This window comes from Quercus robur, chromosome 7, assembly GCF_932294415.1.
Source record: "Quercus robur chromosome 7, dhQueRobu3.1, whole genome shotgun sequence".
In the NCBI taxonomy this organism is placed as follows: domain Eukaryota; kingdom Viridiplantae; phylum Streptophyta; class Magnoliopsida; order Fagales; family Fagaceae; genus Quercus; species Quercus robur.
In genome coordinates, this window is record NC_065540.1 from 15,757,069 (window position 1) to 15,774,865 (window position 17,797).

The 17,797-nt window shown below is 32.2% G+C and overlaps 1 protein-coding gene across 1 annotated transcript; it reads right to left on the reverse strand.

Annotated features, from left to right (window-relative positions):
- Positions 1-6,909: 6,909 nt before the first annotated feature.
- LOC126691068 (uncharacterized) lies at positions 6,910-7,548 on the reverse strand. The gene has a single exon (XM_050386148.1). It carries the CDS (start codon positions 7,546-7,548, stop codon positions 6,910-6,912), a length of 639 nt encoding a protein of 212 aa, XP_050242105.1.
- Between the last annotated feature and the right edge of the window lie 10,249 nt (positions 7,549-17,797).

Sequence of the window (17,797 nt, forward strand, 5' to 3'; positions counted from 1 at the left end):
ACACAGGAATCGGGTGGTTTTTGAAAACACCCCTCTGAATTTTTGCCTCCATAAATCCTGCATTCAACAAGCCACGGAGTATCACTTCTGTGTGAGCAAAGTACACATTCCCAAGCCTTGCTCCACCAACCTAATACGTTGGAATAAACCAGAGGAGGGATGGTTTAAGTTAAATTCAGATGGAGCATCCTTAGGGAACCTGGGCAAAGGGGGAGGGAGTGGTGTAATTCGCAACTGTAATGGCAACTGTGTTAAAGGTTATAAAAGAAGAGTTGGGGTTGCAACAAGCATCATAGCTGAATTTTGGGCTCTCAGAGATGGTCTCATTTTAGCAGACCAACTGGGAATAACCCATCTTGCTGTGGAGCTTGATGCTAAGGTTATTGTGCAGCTTGTACTTTCAAATAACAACTCTAATAGAGCTTATTCCCCCCTCTTAAATGACTGCAGGTTCCTCCTTAATCGTCTCCAACACTTCAAGGTCAACCATGTCTTCAGAGAAGCTAACAGAGTGGCAGACAAGCTAGCTAAGGAAGGCTGTTCTTCCCCTTTTGATTTTGTTATATTAGAAAATCCTGACTCTGTTGAACTATGTAATATTCTAAGTTCTGATGCACAGGGTCTGTACAATCTAAGGCGCTCTGCTAATACATCTGTTGTTTTGGTTTGATAATGACATGGTTCCTTTTAACCAAAAAAAAAAAAAAGAAAAAAAAAAGAGATATTCTGAGTTCAAAACCTCTAACTCAACCATCAAATTATAAAACCAACTAAACCAAATGCATATTATTGTCAAATGAATGGCTTTAATTTGATGATTCTCTTTTAGAAAATCCAAAGTCAATAGATAGCAGAGGTTTAATTTGTGATCATAATAGACATTAGGTAACGAGTATATCCTTATCAATTGGTCATTTAACTAGTGTTCTGGTGAAGTCATGCACAATTAGAGATGGTCTTCAACTGGCTCTCTCCCTCAAGATCACCCATTTGTTACTTTAGCTTGATGTTTTATCCCCTTTAATTTAGAATTATGATAGAATTGATACTATGAAAGAATTATGATAGTAGGTAAGTGGTACCATTTTTTTAATGAAATAGAAGATTGTATTGCGTCAGACGAAAAGAGTACAAAGTTCAAGTAACAATACCCTAATAGCAAAACTGGAACACCAATGAACACCAAAACTAACTCATGCAAGGAAAACAATCACTTAAGCGACAACAAGGGGAAGGAATTAAGAAGAAGAGGATTAAAGAACATCTGAAGAAAATCCTCATAAACAACACAAAACTTTGTTTTGGACAGAATTAGCAAAATAGCCATTCCGTTCAATTCTCCTTCTAACTTCCCATTTGATCAAGTGAAGGATATTTTTGTTTTCAACATAAATTCTCCCTTGATGAAGCACACCATTTCTTTGCTGCCAAATGTGATATACAGCAGACCATAAGGCTAAGCGGAATACATTGAATCTAAGGCTCTTACTTTTGGCATGTCTTTCACCCCAAGCCATGATCTCATCCCAACAAAAGCTAGGGTGCTTCACCAAACACCAACTCATGAGAGTCCTCCATAATCTCCTAGAAAAAAGCAATCAAAGAAGAGGTGCTCTATGTTTTCAATTTTACTTCTGCTATCTCCATTAAAGCCTCATTTAAGCATTCTTTCCTAGGTTGACAATCTATTCAACATGACCAGCCAACCAATGAAGGCATGCTTTAAGTATGTCTCTTGAATACTATATCGATCTCCACCAAGTAACCTTATATTTTTTTCTCTCTAATAGCCTCTAAAGTTTCTACACAAGAGTAAGAACCAGATTTGGAAGGGTTCCAAATTAGCATCAGAAGAGCTGGCTGCATCCTACTTCCTACATAAGACACCATCTAGATGCCACCACTCATGCCAAAGATGAATATTCCTACCTGAACCCAACATCAAATCTCTAGCAATCTTCCTGAGCTTCAGGATTTTCCTCTACTTGCCTTAGTCCAACCTTATAGTTGCTATTGACTAGTACCATCTACCTTATTATTTTGTTAGTAATGTGATAATGTGGCTTTAGAATTTAGGGTCCGTTTGGTATATAAACTTAAACACATATTTTCAGTTTTTAAAAAACATTACATGCATTTGCATATACTTTTTCACACACACGTATTCTAAAAAAACTGAAAACTGTTATTTAAACACACTTATCAAACGGGCCCTTAATTTTAAGGCTTCGGTCTCGATATTTGAAGCTCTTATCTCATAAAATAAGGTATAAACCCATAAAATAACACAAACATCAGAAACCTAGAAAATATCCAAAAAACTAAAACAACAACAACAGAGAAAAAATCCCAAAAAAGAAAAAAAAGAAAAAAAAAAAGAGTGGAACAAGCCATCAAACCCCACAAAATTTAACAATAAAACCCAAACAACTCAACACCAAATATAGTTGGAACTGTGAGTATGAATCAAGGAGACTTACCTAAGATTGAGGCTAAAATAGGTGGGTCTGTTGCCCTGAGGGACCGAGAGGCTTGGAAAGAGAGATGACAGAATGACCGAAGAAGATGATGGAAATGAGATGTTTTGATGTTGGAGGGAAAGTAAGCACAGCACAGTAGGCCTGGGTTTGGGTCGGGTATACCCAAACCCGAGACTAAATTTTTACTCATGAATCCCAAATCTCAATACCCATTAAGTACTCGTTACCCATTCATATTCGGATTTTTACCCGTGGATATCAAAATCCAATTTTTTTGGACTTTTTATTAATGATAATAATAATGTTAAGTTGATTTCATTTCTTTATCTAATTTGATTTCGAGAGGGAGAAGCTAAATGGAAACCCAATGATTTTCTCTTATTAATAAGAACAAAGTAAGAGAGAGAGTTTGTTTTATGGAAAAAAGAAAAGAAAAGTAAGAGAGTTTGTTGTAGTGAAAAAACTAAGCTAAGGTGTATAGTGCCTCACGTGTCCGACACATTACTTACTAACTAGAATAGATTATATAAGGCTACAAGTTGTATCAGTAATAAGACTACAAAACACTTGTCATTTATGCTCTTCATTCTGTTTAAAGACTTTGAGCTTGTACAGGTTTGATACTCTAAGCAGTGGAGACTCCAAGAATTTTGTTTAGGAGGGTCACTACAAAATTTTAGTAAAAACAAAACTTGAATATATTGAATTATCGAAATAATAATAATAATACATGAAGTTTTAGAATTTTATTTTACAAGTTTTCAAATTTTGAATGTTACATGATAGTTCATTATGAATATCTATTGCTAATGTGGGTAGCTATGACTTTGTTTTCATAAAAATATTTTAAACTAAATGACTAATTTCAACTCATTGGCTCCATATTAATTATTAATGCACACAATCACACTTATTTATACATGAATTATATAGTCTAATCTAAGTGTATATATGTGCGAAACTCCTTTCTGGAGACTTGAACTCTGACTCTTTCCCCTTACACTCCACAAGCACTTATACTTGTGGAGTGATCATTGCACCAAGGGTGTGCGGTGGTAATGCTTGAACAATCATTAACTTTACAATTGTTTTCTTGAATTTTACTACTTTATTACAAAAAATTATTATAATATGATAACTATACACACACATGTAAAAAAAAAAAAAAACCCTCTCTATTTCTTAATTATTAAATTATATAAAGTTATATTATACTTATATTGTACAAGCAAACATCCACACACATCATAATTTATACAAATACGTAATATTATAACAAAAAGTAATGTACACAATTAATATTAAACACAATCACACACATATAATATAAATTTACAATAAAAAAAAAATTACACTTACAATTCACAAACACTTACTCTTTATTCGGTTTCTCAAAAAAAAAAAAAAAAAACTTACTCTTTATTCTTAAAGTCGAAAATACTTGTAATAAAGATGTGCAAAATTTAAGTTAGACTGTGCAAAAAAAAAAAAAAAAAAAAAAAAAAAAAAATTAAAGTATTAAGCTAACAATATCTATATATATATAGCTTTTTATTTTGAAGTCAGGGGGTTCAAATCCCTGAATTTGCTTTAGTGCTACCCCTGACTCTGAGACTTTGTTTGGTTTTCTCTTTTCGCTTCTTTCTTTGCAAAACCAAACCAAATTTTCAATATTCATTTTTAGATTTAGCCATGAAAGTGAATTGAATTTTCGTTTGATTGCTCCAAAGTACTCCACACCATAGTTGTCAATATCGTGTATAAAAAGTTCCGTATCGTAAAAATGCATTGTAAGTGCTCATGAATTGTTCGATACATAGATGCATATAATATGAATTGTATTGTATTGTATGATACATAGACATGTGGTTTAAAATGAGTTTTTTTAGTTAAAATGTGTGGTTTTATTTGATTTAAACAAGTTGTTTGACTTTTTTTAACACAAAATTATTAGAAAATTTAATTGAATCTAATAAAATAACATGGTCATAATTTTTTTTTCCTCAATGTGTATTTGATAACTACCTTAATCCTATTTCCATATTTAAATTGCTAGCTATTTATTTATTTTTTAAAATATATATTATTTACACAAATTTTGTTCAATGTTTTTATATATTTGATAAAATAGAGAATTAGGAGCTCATGAGATGTAAAAGAATTATCAAATACTCATAATAAAATTACAAGTAGCTTATATACCTTGAATTTGGTTATCTACAATTGATTTGTTTGGTTGATTGATTCCTTGTAGCTTATATACTTTAAATTTGGCTTTTTTACAATTGATTTGTTTGGTCAATAAATCCATTTTCAAGAGAGATTTAGCCTTTTCACCATTTTCAGTTTCAAGAAAGGTTTTGTCAAGCAAAGTTCACATTTTGCATATTTTCAAGTTTTTCTTTCTCTCTCACAAACCATCACGTACTATAATGTAGGAAGTGATAATGTTACTTTTGATCGTACGAAGATTATGTTAGATTTTCAAATTTCAAAGGATTTCAGCCTCTCTCAAACAAAGTTGGATGTTGGATCATTTTTAAAGTTGATTTTTTTTTTTAAATATTTTTGCCTCATAATTACCACTTTTGTTTTATAAAAGTATAGAGATTTTTTGTTTGTTTGTTTTGTTTTGTTTTATTTGGGTTTTTCAGTTCCTATTAAAGAACACTTCTAGAAACTGTTTTGAGAGAAAACTATTTGCTTCAATTGATTAGAATGAAGAAGTAATTAAGTTATAGTAAGGCTCTGCCTTATATACACGTTTACAGAGCAAAGAGGGAAATTAAACTGCTTTAACTAACTCTTAACAAACTAATTAATCCTAATGTTACAGCTGTACACCACTTAAACACTCTCACGTGCCATTCATTTAAGTAAAACGCCACCGTTTGCCTTTAACTTTCCTTTCTTCTTTTGCTTATAAACTCTGTCGTTTACATCACTGCATTTGTGCTCTTCTTCTTTCTTCTTTTCTGTATTGCTTTCCTTAATGTCTTCTTTCTCAGTTGCATTCTCAACAGTTCCAAAATTTATTGTGAGCACGTGTCAAAATGCTTTGCTTAATATGAAATTTAGGTTTTGAAGATTTTAAAATAAATCCCAAGACCACATTAGGTCCACAAATGTGGGGATTTTGCTCCCATGCTCACCCAAACCCAATTCTATTTTTGCATTTTTGACGAAATTAGAAATAAAAAAGGAAAATGTTAAAGGTACTACAAAATGTTCACAATGTAATGTGACAATAATAGTGAAGGATGAGCTTCAATAATGTAATTAATGAATATTTAAAATACTTTTTTGTGATTGGTAACATGTCAGTTTGTAAATCTATAATAAAATTTGTGATATTCCTAACATCACTAATAATAAAAAGTGCACAACAATTTGAAAAAAATTCATATTTTTATAAAATTTTGGGTATTTTACAATGAGATGGGAGTCTTTTTTTGTAAAGGGTAAATATTTATTTGTGGTGGGGGCCTTAGGCCTAGGCCTAAGTTGCCTAAGCCTTGGGCCACCCTGGCGAGGAGTATTATGTTATATTTATGGGAAAATCATTGCCGTGATGATGTAATGAATGATGTGTATGAGAATATTTTGATGCATATGAGAGTGTTTAACTACTATGAGAAATTTTTATTGGTATTATGGTACTTTTAAGTCGGTACTCAAGAATCAAGATACCACCTCACTATAGAATGTTTGTGTGTGTAAATATTAAAATTCCTATACTTCACTAAAAAAAATTATTTCTTTTGAATATCAACCCTTAAAATTGCTAACCAACCTAGTTACTTGGTAATATATATACAATTATATGTGGCAGCAAACCAAAGGTCCAAAACCATTTTCTTTTTTTTGCAAACTTTTCGTAGTTAAGTTTTTTTGTAAAGTTCATGTTTTAACTAGTTTTACTTAATGATAAATTTATATGTATTTTTTTATTTCATTTTAATACATTTTTCTAGTCTTAATTGTATTTGGGATAGAAAGTACTCGAGTCTCTTACTAATGTGAAAATTGCATTCTAGGACAACTTGCGACCTCAGCGACCTACACAGCCCACAAGTAACATGTGGCAGAAAAACTAGATAAGAGTGCGGATTAAGCAAGTCGCAACCATTTCATGACTAGCTAGGTCGCGACGAGGTCGCGAGCTACATGATCGGTGTACTATATTTTTTGATTTTTTTTCTATCCCTTGTGATTTTGCCAACTGTGTTCAAGATTATCGGATGGATATATATAACCCACTATTACTAACACCTTCGTACGCAACTGGTTGGTTTCGTTGCCCGATGCGGACCGAGGTGACTAGAGGTTTGCTAACATCAACCTGCACACAAACACGAGCATATCGGCCCCGAGCCTCCGTAGCAGTGTGCGTATCTACTCTAAGAACTTTTCCCAGAGCTCGCCCAAGCTAACGAAGGACTTCCGCGTCATAGTATTCTATAGGTAGCTCATGGAATCTCACCCAGACCGCCACCGAAGTAACTTGCGCTTCAGACGGCTTAAAATTAGCTTCCCATCTCCGGATCGACAAAAAATTTTCACCTACGAACCATGGTCCTTTCTTAAGGACCAACTCTAGATCTTCAATAAGCGAAAATCTCATAAAAAAAAAGTCCCTTCCAAGATCCACCATGTCAACTCTCCCAACTGGTTTCCAAAGACCCATGAGTTTAGCATGTAGGAAGTTAAACCCCACTGTTTTGCCGAATACCTTGACAATAAGTGCTTTTGCCCAGGGAGCTCTAATGCATCGCTTTGTTTCTTTAGAGAGACAAATCGCAGCCATACCATCACAAAGTTCCTCTGTTTCCTCATCCGACTCAGAGTCAGCGTCCATATGGTCCGAATAGGTGAAAGCATGAGAGTATGCATCTGGGATATCCCTCATGAGTTTATCCCGGAAAGAGAACTTACTGGCAGAACTGGTACTCCCAGGTAGTCTATTTGAATCGACAGGGGTTGCATTGTGCGAGTCCTTAACTTTCTTGTTGCTCCTCGCGAGCTCCTGTTCTTCTTCGATAGATAGGGAGCGTGAGTGTTCAGTCATGGAGAGCGTTTCTTCTTCGCTATAATTATAGTTTTTTAAACCTCAATTTTTCAAACCCTAGCAAGCAAGCGGGAAAGCCAATCCATAAAGAAACACACAGAGGAAAATAGAGAAATTGAAGACAAAAAATAGAATAACGGTGGATCGAAACCTTAATTAGAGAACACGTGCTCTGGAGCAGTTGTCGTCATCCGGCTGGAGCAGTTGTCGGAACTTATTCGGAGTGGAGCGGTTAGTAGGATTTTCGCCGAATGTGATTTTCTGTAAGCTGGAACTCCGGAAGGGAGAAAGTATTTTTGAAAATTGAAAAAAAAAAAAAAGGGTTTGGTTTTTTATTTATTTAATTTATTTTTTAGGAAAGAAAAGGGTTTATTATGGGTTAGGTTATCCTGATTCCTGAGACAGAAAAGGGTCGGGAAGCTACTTTTCAATTGGTACACTATACCACCTCGTTAGGGTATTCTGGTAAATATCAAAGTTCTTTTTAAATCACTCAAAAAATGTTATTTATTCTGACAAAATCTAATCAAATCTCAGCCCTTAAAATTTCACACAAATCATATCATATATATATATATATACACACACTAATCATATATTGTACATTTTATTTTGTATTGTCTCAATATTTATTTGGTAACTACCCGTTTGTAATATATATATATATATATATATATATTTCTTCTCTAATATTATTTACATAAAATTTGTTCAATGTTTGGTTAATTGATTCCCTTTTCAACCTCATTTTCACAATTTTTAGCTTTATGAAAAGTTTTGTCAAGCACAGTTCACATATTTTTAGGTTTTTGAGGTAAAACACCCAAATCCATGTGTATGACAATTTTTTGATGTATGAGTCTGTTTAACTATAATGTATGATGTGTATGCATATGAGAGTGTTTAACTGCAACTTAAACTTGTAAAAAGAATGCCGGTGAGTTTATCGATTAGAGACCCTATTCCTATAAAAAAAAATATTAAAGACCCTATTAAAAGATATAAACTTTTTTGTTTCTTTTTTTTTACTATGCTTTTTGGTTTGGCAGTGCAATTGTCATATGTTTTCTTTTGTTGTGAGTGAATCATACAATGTTTCTTTGTAGCATTTCTTTGTTTATGTGCATCAATACCTAGAAAGCATGGATGCGGCTGGGAGGGTGCCGCACCCGCGTCCGACGCGGCCCAACGAGGGACGCAGCGTCCGACGCGACCCAACGCGGGACGCAGCGTCCGACGCGGTTGCCCGCGCGTCGGTGCCGCGTCTGAGTTTTTTTTTTTTTTTTTCTCAAATTCGGGCCGACTTGGCTCAATTCGCGCCGACGCGGCTCGATTCGCGCCGAATCGGCTTCAATTCGCTCCGAACCGGGCTGATTTGGCCAGAATCGGGCCGTATCGGCCATATCGGGTCGTATCGGCCGGCGGCCGATACGGCCGAAACATGTCGGAAACGGCCGAAAAATGCCGAAATCGGCCTTGAATCTGGCCGGAAAATCCTAAATTCTCACCTCAAAGGCATTCTTACCTTCTTATTTCTTTGTTTTGTGAATCAAAGCATAGTAATGTGTTTTTTAAAAATATTTTAATAGTAAAAATATATAGAAAATATAAATAAAAATATTTTTAATAATTTTTTAATCGCCGAGTCCCGCCGCACCTGCACCCTACTTTTTAAAAAATTGTCGAATCCCGCACCCGCACCCGAGTCCCAAAACGCACCCGTGCTACATAGATCAATACACATATTTGAGGAGTTCATGAATATCAAACATGGAGAAGATATAATCTACAAAGGTCATTCTGGAAGATCTAGGCCTCCAACAGAAAATGACTTTGATGCACTTACAGTGATGCTCAGAGGAAATGGGATTTCAAGCACTGCAGAAAAGTATTGGCGTTTTAAGAACTCTTGGGGGAAGCGATGGGCAGACCGTGGATTTGGGAAAATACTACGAGGGCCTACGGCATACAATCCAAAAACCTGTAGTTACCAACTTAATTTACTATCTACTGTGGTTAAGTGTGGACCTACTAAGGGAGAGACGGTCGAGAGCTTTGCTGGCAAATAGACAATCTATAATTGCAAAATAAGGCCTAATTACAATCTATTGCAACTAATTTTGTTAATTATTTTGCAATCTCATGACAATATACTATTGTTTCACGATTATTATTACAATAAATTACAAATAATTGACAAAAATAATTCGAGTCAAGTTACAACAAATATATTTTTGTTGTAATTATTTATTACTTTATATTTTTCATTGTAATAGATTGCAAAATAATTGCTATCAGGTTATTGCAATGATATCTTTGTTGTAATATATTGGAAAAAATAATTAATATCAATTTATTAATACAATTTTTTGTTTAAAATTATTGCAACAAAATTTTCTAATGCTGTAATGTATTAAGTCTTCTATTGTAATAAAAAATTATAAGTTATAGCAATTATTATTATTAACGCCCTATTTCTCTATATGTAATTGTAAAATAAGGCCTAATTACAATCTATTGCAATTACTTTTGTTAATTATTATGCAATCTCATGACAATAGGTTATTGTTTTACAACTATTATTGCAATAGATTACAATTAACTAGTAAAAATAATCGAGTCAATTTATTGCACTTATATTTTTGTTGTAATTATTTATTGCTTTATGTTTGTTATTGTAATAGATTACAAAATAATTGTTATTGGGTTATTGCAATAATACTTTTGTTGCAATAGGCTATCACTTCAAAATTTTTTTTGTAATATATTTTATAATATATGAAAAAAATTTGTGCATTGTTCTTTGTACTAACTCTAATATGAAAATTTTTCATACATCTAATTTAATCTTTTAGGATGCGTTGTCGGTAACTGTTACTAGCTTCACAGTGATTCATTCTAATGAAGAAGAGTTCATGATGAGTAATTTGAATGAGGGGATTTGCTTATGTGCAACAATATGAGTGTCTAAAGAGTTCTTAAAATCAAGAATATACTCTACAAAGGTCATTGTGGATTTAGGAGGGATTTAGAAGATGACTTTGTTACACATACAATAATGCTCACAGGAGATGGGACTACACACGACACTAGAGAAAAGTGTTTGCTTTTTAACAACTATTGGGGAGTGATAGGGAGATGGTGGATTTAGAAAAATGCTACAAGAATAGATGGCGTAGAATCCAAGAACCTATCGTAAAGAACTTAATCTACTAATTACTGTAGTTGAGTGTGGACCTATTAAGTTAATGACGGTCAAGAGCTAGCAAATAGATATTTTCTGAAGTGTGAGTGTTGGTTATTGTGCAAAAATTTTGCCTACTTTAATAAATTGGCTTGACTGAAATTTTATGTTTTGTGTATCTTCAATAGTTTTAGACTTAAACTTAGCATAATTATTTACCTTGTGTTAGAATTTCATTCCATCTCCCTTGTGCGTGTTGGTCATCTAAAAAAATAAACATAATTACAATTATTACAATTCTCTTTGACACACAGTATTTTGCCAATTCTAGAACCTCACACACTAGTTTATTTTAAGTCAAAAATAAATTAGTAAATAAAAAGGAGTCCTTGCATTAATACCATATGTGTTTGAGGAATATGTACTGGGACGGACTCAGGATTTAAAACTAGTAGGGACCAAAGTAAAAAAAAAAAAAAAAAAAAAAAATCCAAATAGGCATCCATATATTATTAAAAAATTATAAATACACAAAATTGTTATTTCTAAATATATTAAGATGCGATCATCTACCAACAAACACAAAAAAAAAAAAAAAAAACAAAATAATGTTTTTTTTAATACTAGGTTGGCTATAATATTTAAGATGCAATCATCTACAATCAACTAGTATTTATACCAGTTTACTAGTAATTGTAAAAAATTTAGCTTTAGTTTTTCCTATAACACATGATTTTTTGGTTCTTTGGTGGTAAAATAATTTTTTTTTGCTAAAATACAATCACCATTGTGAATGTTTTTATTGTTTTTGTAAAGTTTTCGGGTTGGATAGTTGCTATTTGAGTTAAACTAGCTAGGCTGATTGGGATAAAGGGGGCCTAAGATTTTGTAAGGGGGGGCCAACTACAAAAATAAAACCCAAGACCACATTAGGTCCACAAATGTGGGGATTTGGCTCCCATGCTCACCCAAACACAATTCTATTTTTAAATTTTTGACGAAAGTGTGATGATATAATGTATGACGTGTATGAGAATATTTTGATGCATATGAGAGTGTTTAACTACTATGGAAATTTTTTATGGGTATCATGGTACTTTTAAGTTGGTACTCAAGAATCAAGATATCACCTATGTTTGTGTGTAAATATTAAAATTCCTATACTTCACAAAAAAAAAAAATTATATCTTTTGAATATCAACCCTTGAAATTGCTAACCAACCTAGTTACTTAGTAATATATATACAATTATACATGGCAGCACACGAAAGGTCCAAAACCTTTCTTTTTCTGCAAACTTTTTGTCGTTAGGTTTTTTTATAAAGTCCTTATTTTAATTGGTTTTACTTAGTGATAAATTTATTTGTATTTTTTATTCATTTTTAATATATTTTTCTAGTCTTAATTGTATTTGGGATAGAAAGTACTCGAGTCTCTTACTATTGTGAAAATTGCATTCTAGGACAACTCGCGACCTCAACGACCTACACATTTCGTGAGTAACACATGGCAAAGAAACTAGATTAGAGTGCGACTAGGCAAGTCGCAACCATTTCCCAAGTCGCGACGAGGTCGCGAACTGCATGATCGATGTACTCTATTTTCTGATCTTTTCCTGTCCATTGTGATTTTGCCAACACACATTTTGTGTTCAAGATTATCGGATGGGATATATATAGCCCACTATTATGTGGTCTTTTTATGTAGTACAAATTTCTATATTTCTTTTTAAAAAAAATTAAAGAATAAATAGTAAATCTTAGCCTTCTTCATTTTCCAAAAAATAAAGTTTATATATATAATGCTTTATTAAATAGTTTTTTGAACAAAGTTAAAATGAACACATATATATCTAAAAAAGTGCACACAATTACAATTAATTTGTGTGTAAGCCAATGAATTACTGACATGTATATTTTATTTTTTGAAAAATGTGCCTCCACCAAGTAAATTATGTTGGACATGGATTGTGACAAATCTCTTCATATGAAAGACATTTTCACAAATAATATCCAAAGTTTAAAATTAAAGAAGATTTGCAATTTGCTGGGTAATGAGAATTGTCTCTCTCTTGGAGGCAACCATTGGGAGACATTGGAAATTCCATTTTCGTTATCTAAGGATAGATCTTTTTTCAGCATAGGAATTGGCAGATACATTTTGGGATTTGCTAGCTACTAAACTAGTTCTTATGGGCTTACTTACAACCTTCAATTTGGTGGTGAAGAGTGGAAAGAATATGGTCCATTCATATGTCATAAGTTGCTTCTTTATTATTATTATTATTCAAAACAAAAATTGAAAAAATGTTCATTTTCATAGTAAGCAATATCATTTCTAAGGTCACACTTTTTTTTTTTGCACTTTTTGAAAAAGCTCAAAACACGTCTAGGCATACCTTTTTTTTAGTATGTTTTTATTTTTACTTTTTATTGAATGAATAAAATTAGTTGTTTGATTTTGAAGGAAATGATATGACCCATTGAACACACAGTGGCACATTGTATGTGATTCTCAACCAATTAGTTAGACACTCAATAGCCACCCCAAAATAGCATTATTCATGAAGGACCCAACAACCTTCTTCTAGTCTCACATTAGCATTTCAACCATGTGTACATTTATAGCCCAATTTCATATGGAATTTCGAATTCTAATGAAATAACATTTGTAATCAATCTCTCTCTATAATTGCAAAATAAGGCCGAATTACAATCTATTGCAACTAATTTTGTCGATTATTTTGCAATCTCATGACAATATACTATTGTTTCACGATTATTATTACAATAAATTACAAATAATTGATAAAAATAATTCGAGTCAAGTTACAACAAATATATTCTTGTTGTAATTATTTATTACTTCATATTTTTCATTGTAATAGACTGCAAAATAATTGCTATCAGGTTATTGCAATGATGTCTTTGTTGCAATAGGTTATCACTCAAAAATTTTTTTGTAATATGTTGGAAAAAATAATTAATATCAATTTATTACTATAATTTTTTGTTTTAAATTATTGCTACAAAATTTTCTAATGCAGTAACGTATTAAGTCTTCTATTGCAATAAAAAATTATAAGTTATTGCAACTAAATATTATTAATGCCCTCTTTCTTTGTATATAATTGTAAAATAAGGCCTAATTGCAATCTATTGCAATTACTTTTGTTAATTATTATGCAATCACATGACAATAGGTTATTGTTTTACAACTATTATCACAATAGATTACAATTAACTGGTAAAAATAATTGAGTCAATTTATTGCAATTATATATATTTATTGCTTTATGTTTGTTATTGTAATAGATTACAAAATAATTGTTATCAGGTTATTGGAATAATATTTTTGTTGCAATAGGCTATCACTTCAAAATTTTTGTTGTAATATATTTTATAATATATGAAAAAAATTTGTGGATTGTTCTTTGTACTAACTCTAATATGAAAATTTTTTATACATCTAATTTAATCTTTCAGGATGCGTTGTTGGTAACTATTACTAGCTTCACAGTGATTCATTCTAATGAAGAAGAGTTCATGATGAGTAAGTTGAATGAGGGGACTTGCTTATGTGCAACAATATGAGTATCTAAAGAGTTCTTAAAATCAAAACTATACTCTACAAATGTCATTGTGGATTTAGGAGGGATTCAGAAGATGACTTTGTTACACATACAATAATGTTCACAGGAAATGGGACTACACATGACACTAGAAAAAGTGTTTGCTTTTTAACAACTGCTAGGGAGTGATAGGGAGATGATGGATTTAGAAAAATGCTACAAGAATAGATGGTGTAGAATCCAAGAACCTATCGTAAAGAACTTAATCTACTAATTACTGTAGTTGAGTGTGGACCTATCAAGTTAATGACAGTCAAGAGTTGGCAAATAGATATTTTCTGAAGTGTGAGTGCTGGTTATTGTGCAAAAATTTTGCATACTTTAATGATTTGGCTTGACCATAATTTTTTTGTTTTGTGTATCTTCAACAGTTCTAGAACCTCACACACTAGTTTATTTAAGTCAAAAATAAATAAATAAAAAGGAGTCCTTGCATTAATACCATATGCGTTTGAGGAATATGTACATGGATGGACCTAGGATTTTAAGCTAGCAGGGACCAGAGGAAAAAAAAAAAAAAAAAAAAAAAAAAAAACTCCAAATAGGCATCTATATAGTATTAAAAAATTATAAATACACAAAATTGTTATTTCTAAATACATTAAGATGCAATCATCTACCAGTGTTTTTTTTTTTTTTTTTTTTTTTAATACTAGGTTAGCTATAATATTTAAGATGCAATCATCTATAGTCAACTAGTATTTATACCAGTTTACTGTAATTGCAAAAAAATTAGCTTTAGTTGCTCCTATAACACATGACTTTTTGGTTATTTGGTAGTAAAATAGTTTTTTTTTTTTGCTAAAATACAATTACCATTGTATTTTTGTTAAGTTTTCGAATTGGATAGTTGCTATTTGGGTTAAACTAGTTAGGTTGATGGGGAGGGGGGAGGGGGGGGGGGGGGGAAATGGGACCCTAAAATTCGTAAGGGGGTGCAACCGTGCAACTACAAAAATAAACTATATAATAACTATATATATATATATATATATATTATATAAATTGGACCAGGGGGGCCTGGCCCCCCACCTAGGTCCATCTTTGAATATGTAGACATTTGAACTGTAAATACAAGTAATTAATACAAGCTTACTTGGACCAAGTTAGATCAAGAAAAGAAATTGGTGATTCAGGATGGAAACGACTATAAAACTCAACAAAGAGAGGACTTGCACCGGTACCTGAAAGAGCAGTTTTGAGAGAGAGATGGCAGTAGCACTATGCATTTTGATTTGGATGGGCTATGGGCTTTATGGGAGCTTTATGCAGGCTTGCTCATGAATGATGGGCTAAGCCTCCTATTTGCTGATTGAGTTTCAAGTTTTAACTTTGCTAAGATTATTCCATTCTCTATCTATTAGATACTCCAGAACCCTATCGACTAATAATATGATGAATTATTCAGCAAAAAAAAAAAAAAAAAAAAAAAAAATTGATGAATTGAACTTGAAAACTCCAAATTCATGACACATTCTTCAAGTCTATTAAACTTACCACCCAAATGTCTCTGTTCAACCCACTTGCCATGCAACTTTTTTGGACGAATCTATACATGCATGCCAAGAGCATTATATTAAAGTGATATTGTTGGATTCTCGTATAAAGGAATAAGCCAACAAAATAATATGTGCATTATACGCGCATATTTCTTTAGTGACTAGCTGAAGGCAAAGAAATTGACACTTGAATCAAAATCACCACACAAGATGAGAGAAATGCCTATGGGCCTAAAGGCCATTGGGTTTTCATCCCTTTCTTAATGTATTCCCATGTGGCTTATAAAATAAATGAAGCTACGTTTAAAAGAAATACGGGCTGGGCTCTATTATAATTTCGAAGTAGCCCAATTCCCGTTTTAATAAACAACTTCTCCATTAGTTTAAAAGCCATCCTTATTCCTCCAAGTTGTAATCATTTAACACATTTTCAAATATGATAATTTATAATTGTACAATAATAGTTCTAGACTAAGTCTACCTTCTTCAGTCCAAAATAAAAAAAAGTTCTAGACTAAGGTAGGAGGATGTTACACTTTCGACATAACATGTATTAAATTAATGCGTGCCAAGAAGTCTCTTAAGCATAATTTTTATACATATTGGTGCAACTTGTAGTGAGATGTAATTATGGATTCAAAGAGTATTATTATTATTATTATTTTCCTGATGGGTGAAAAGTATGAATGGGCCTTTAAAATGTCCAAAATATTTATAAAAAAAAAAGAAAAAAAAGAAAAGAAAAGAAAAGAGGCACGTTAAGTGAAGAATTTTTGTTTCGAGGAGGTGAAAAAATAGAGATCCTAAAATTTTCTATTGTATAAGTCATTTTCACACTTAAAATTTTCAAACAAAAAGTATTAGGCCATATATATAAACATTTCTACAAGACGTTTGCTTGAAATGTTGATGGAAGACATTATCTAGTTAGAAATGGGAACTATATATATAATAATATTTTTCTTTGCAAATTGAATAAATGAAGGAGTCACAACAAATGCATTTGATTGCAAAATAGTATTACAGGATTTTTTTTTTTTTTTTGGTTTTGTTTTGTTTTTGTTTTTGATAGGAAGTAATAATAAGAAAAACAGAGAAAACAAACAAGGAAAAGAAGAGTAAACTGATGTGCCTGCCAACCATGTCCATGTGTATTATAGCTTGATTGATGATGAATTCCAAGTTGATCCTTTAGGTCCACCCCACCTTCGACCTAATTTGTGCCTGCCAACCATGTGTGCTAAAATGTCTAAACTCTTAAAAAGGCTTAAAATTGGCCCGCACAGGTTGTCTCGAATCTCGATTTTGATTCGACCTTATTAGGCTATTAGCTGCTTGGGTAATTAAGAAAAGCTTTTGTTAACAGATTCACACATTTGTTACGGAAGAACTTTTTTTTTTTTTTTATGAAGCAGTTACGGAAGAATTTAATAGGTCTTATTGTGTTAGAAAGTAATAAAATAAATAAATAGATACTTCTTTTATTGGTTGAAATGTGACTACACTAAAAAAACTGATCAATTAAATTAAAAAAACTTACTACCGCGTACCTTTAGTGCAGTGGTCACTCCTCAAGTATAAGTACTTGTGGAGTGTGGGGGGTAAAGGCCGAGGTTTAAGTCTTCAGGAGGGAGCTTCACACACATAGACACTTTTTTTTTAGAGAGTTTCAACCTATGGCGTCTGCTTTTGATGATAACTCTTTATTATCAAATTAAGATACCAATTAGTTTTTGGTATAAGCGGGACTGAACCCCAAATCTCTTATACAACTATCAGAGACTTTACCAGTTGAGTTAATTGGAACCCACACACACATAGATACTTAGATTAAATTAGACTAGAAATTATATCTTGTAAAAAAAAAAAAAAAAAAAAAATCAATCGTAATTAATGCCTTTTAGACATTTGTTAACTGAACTCATTAAGTAATTA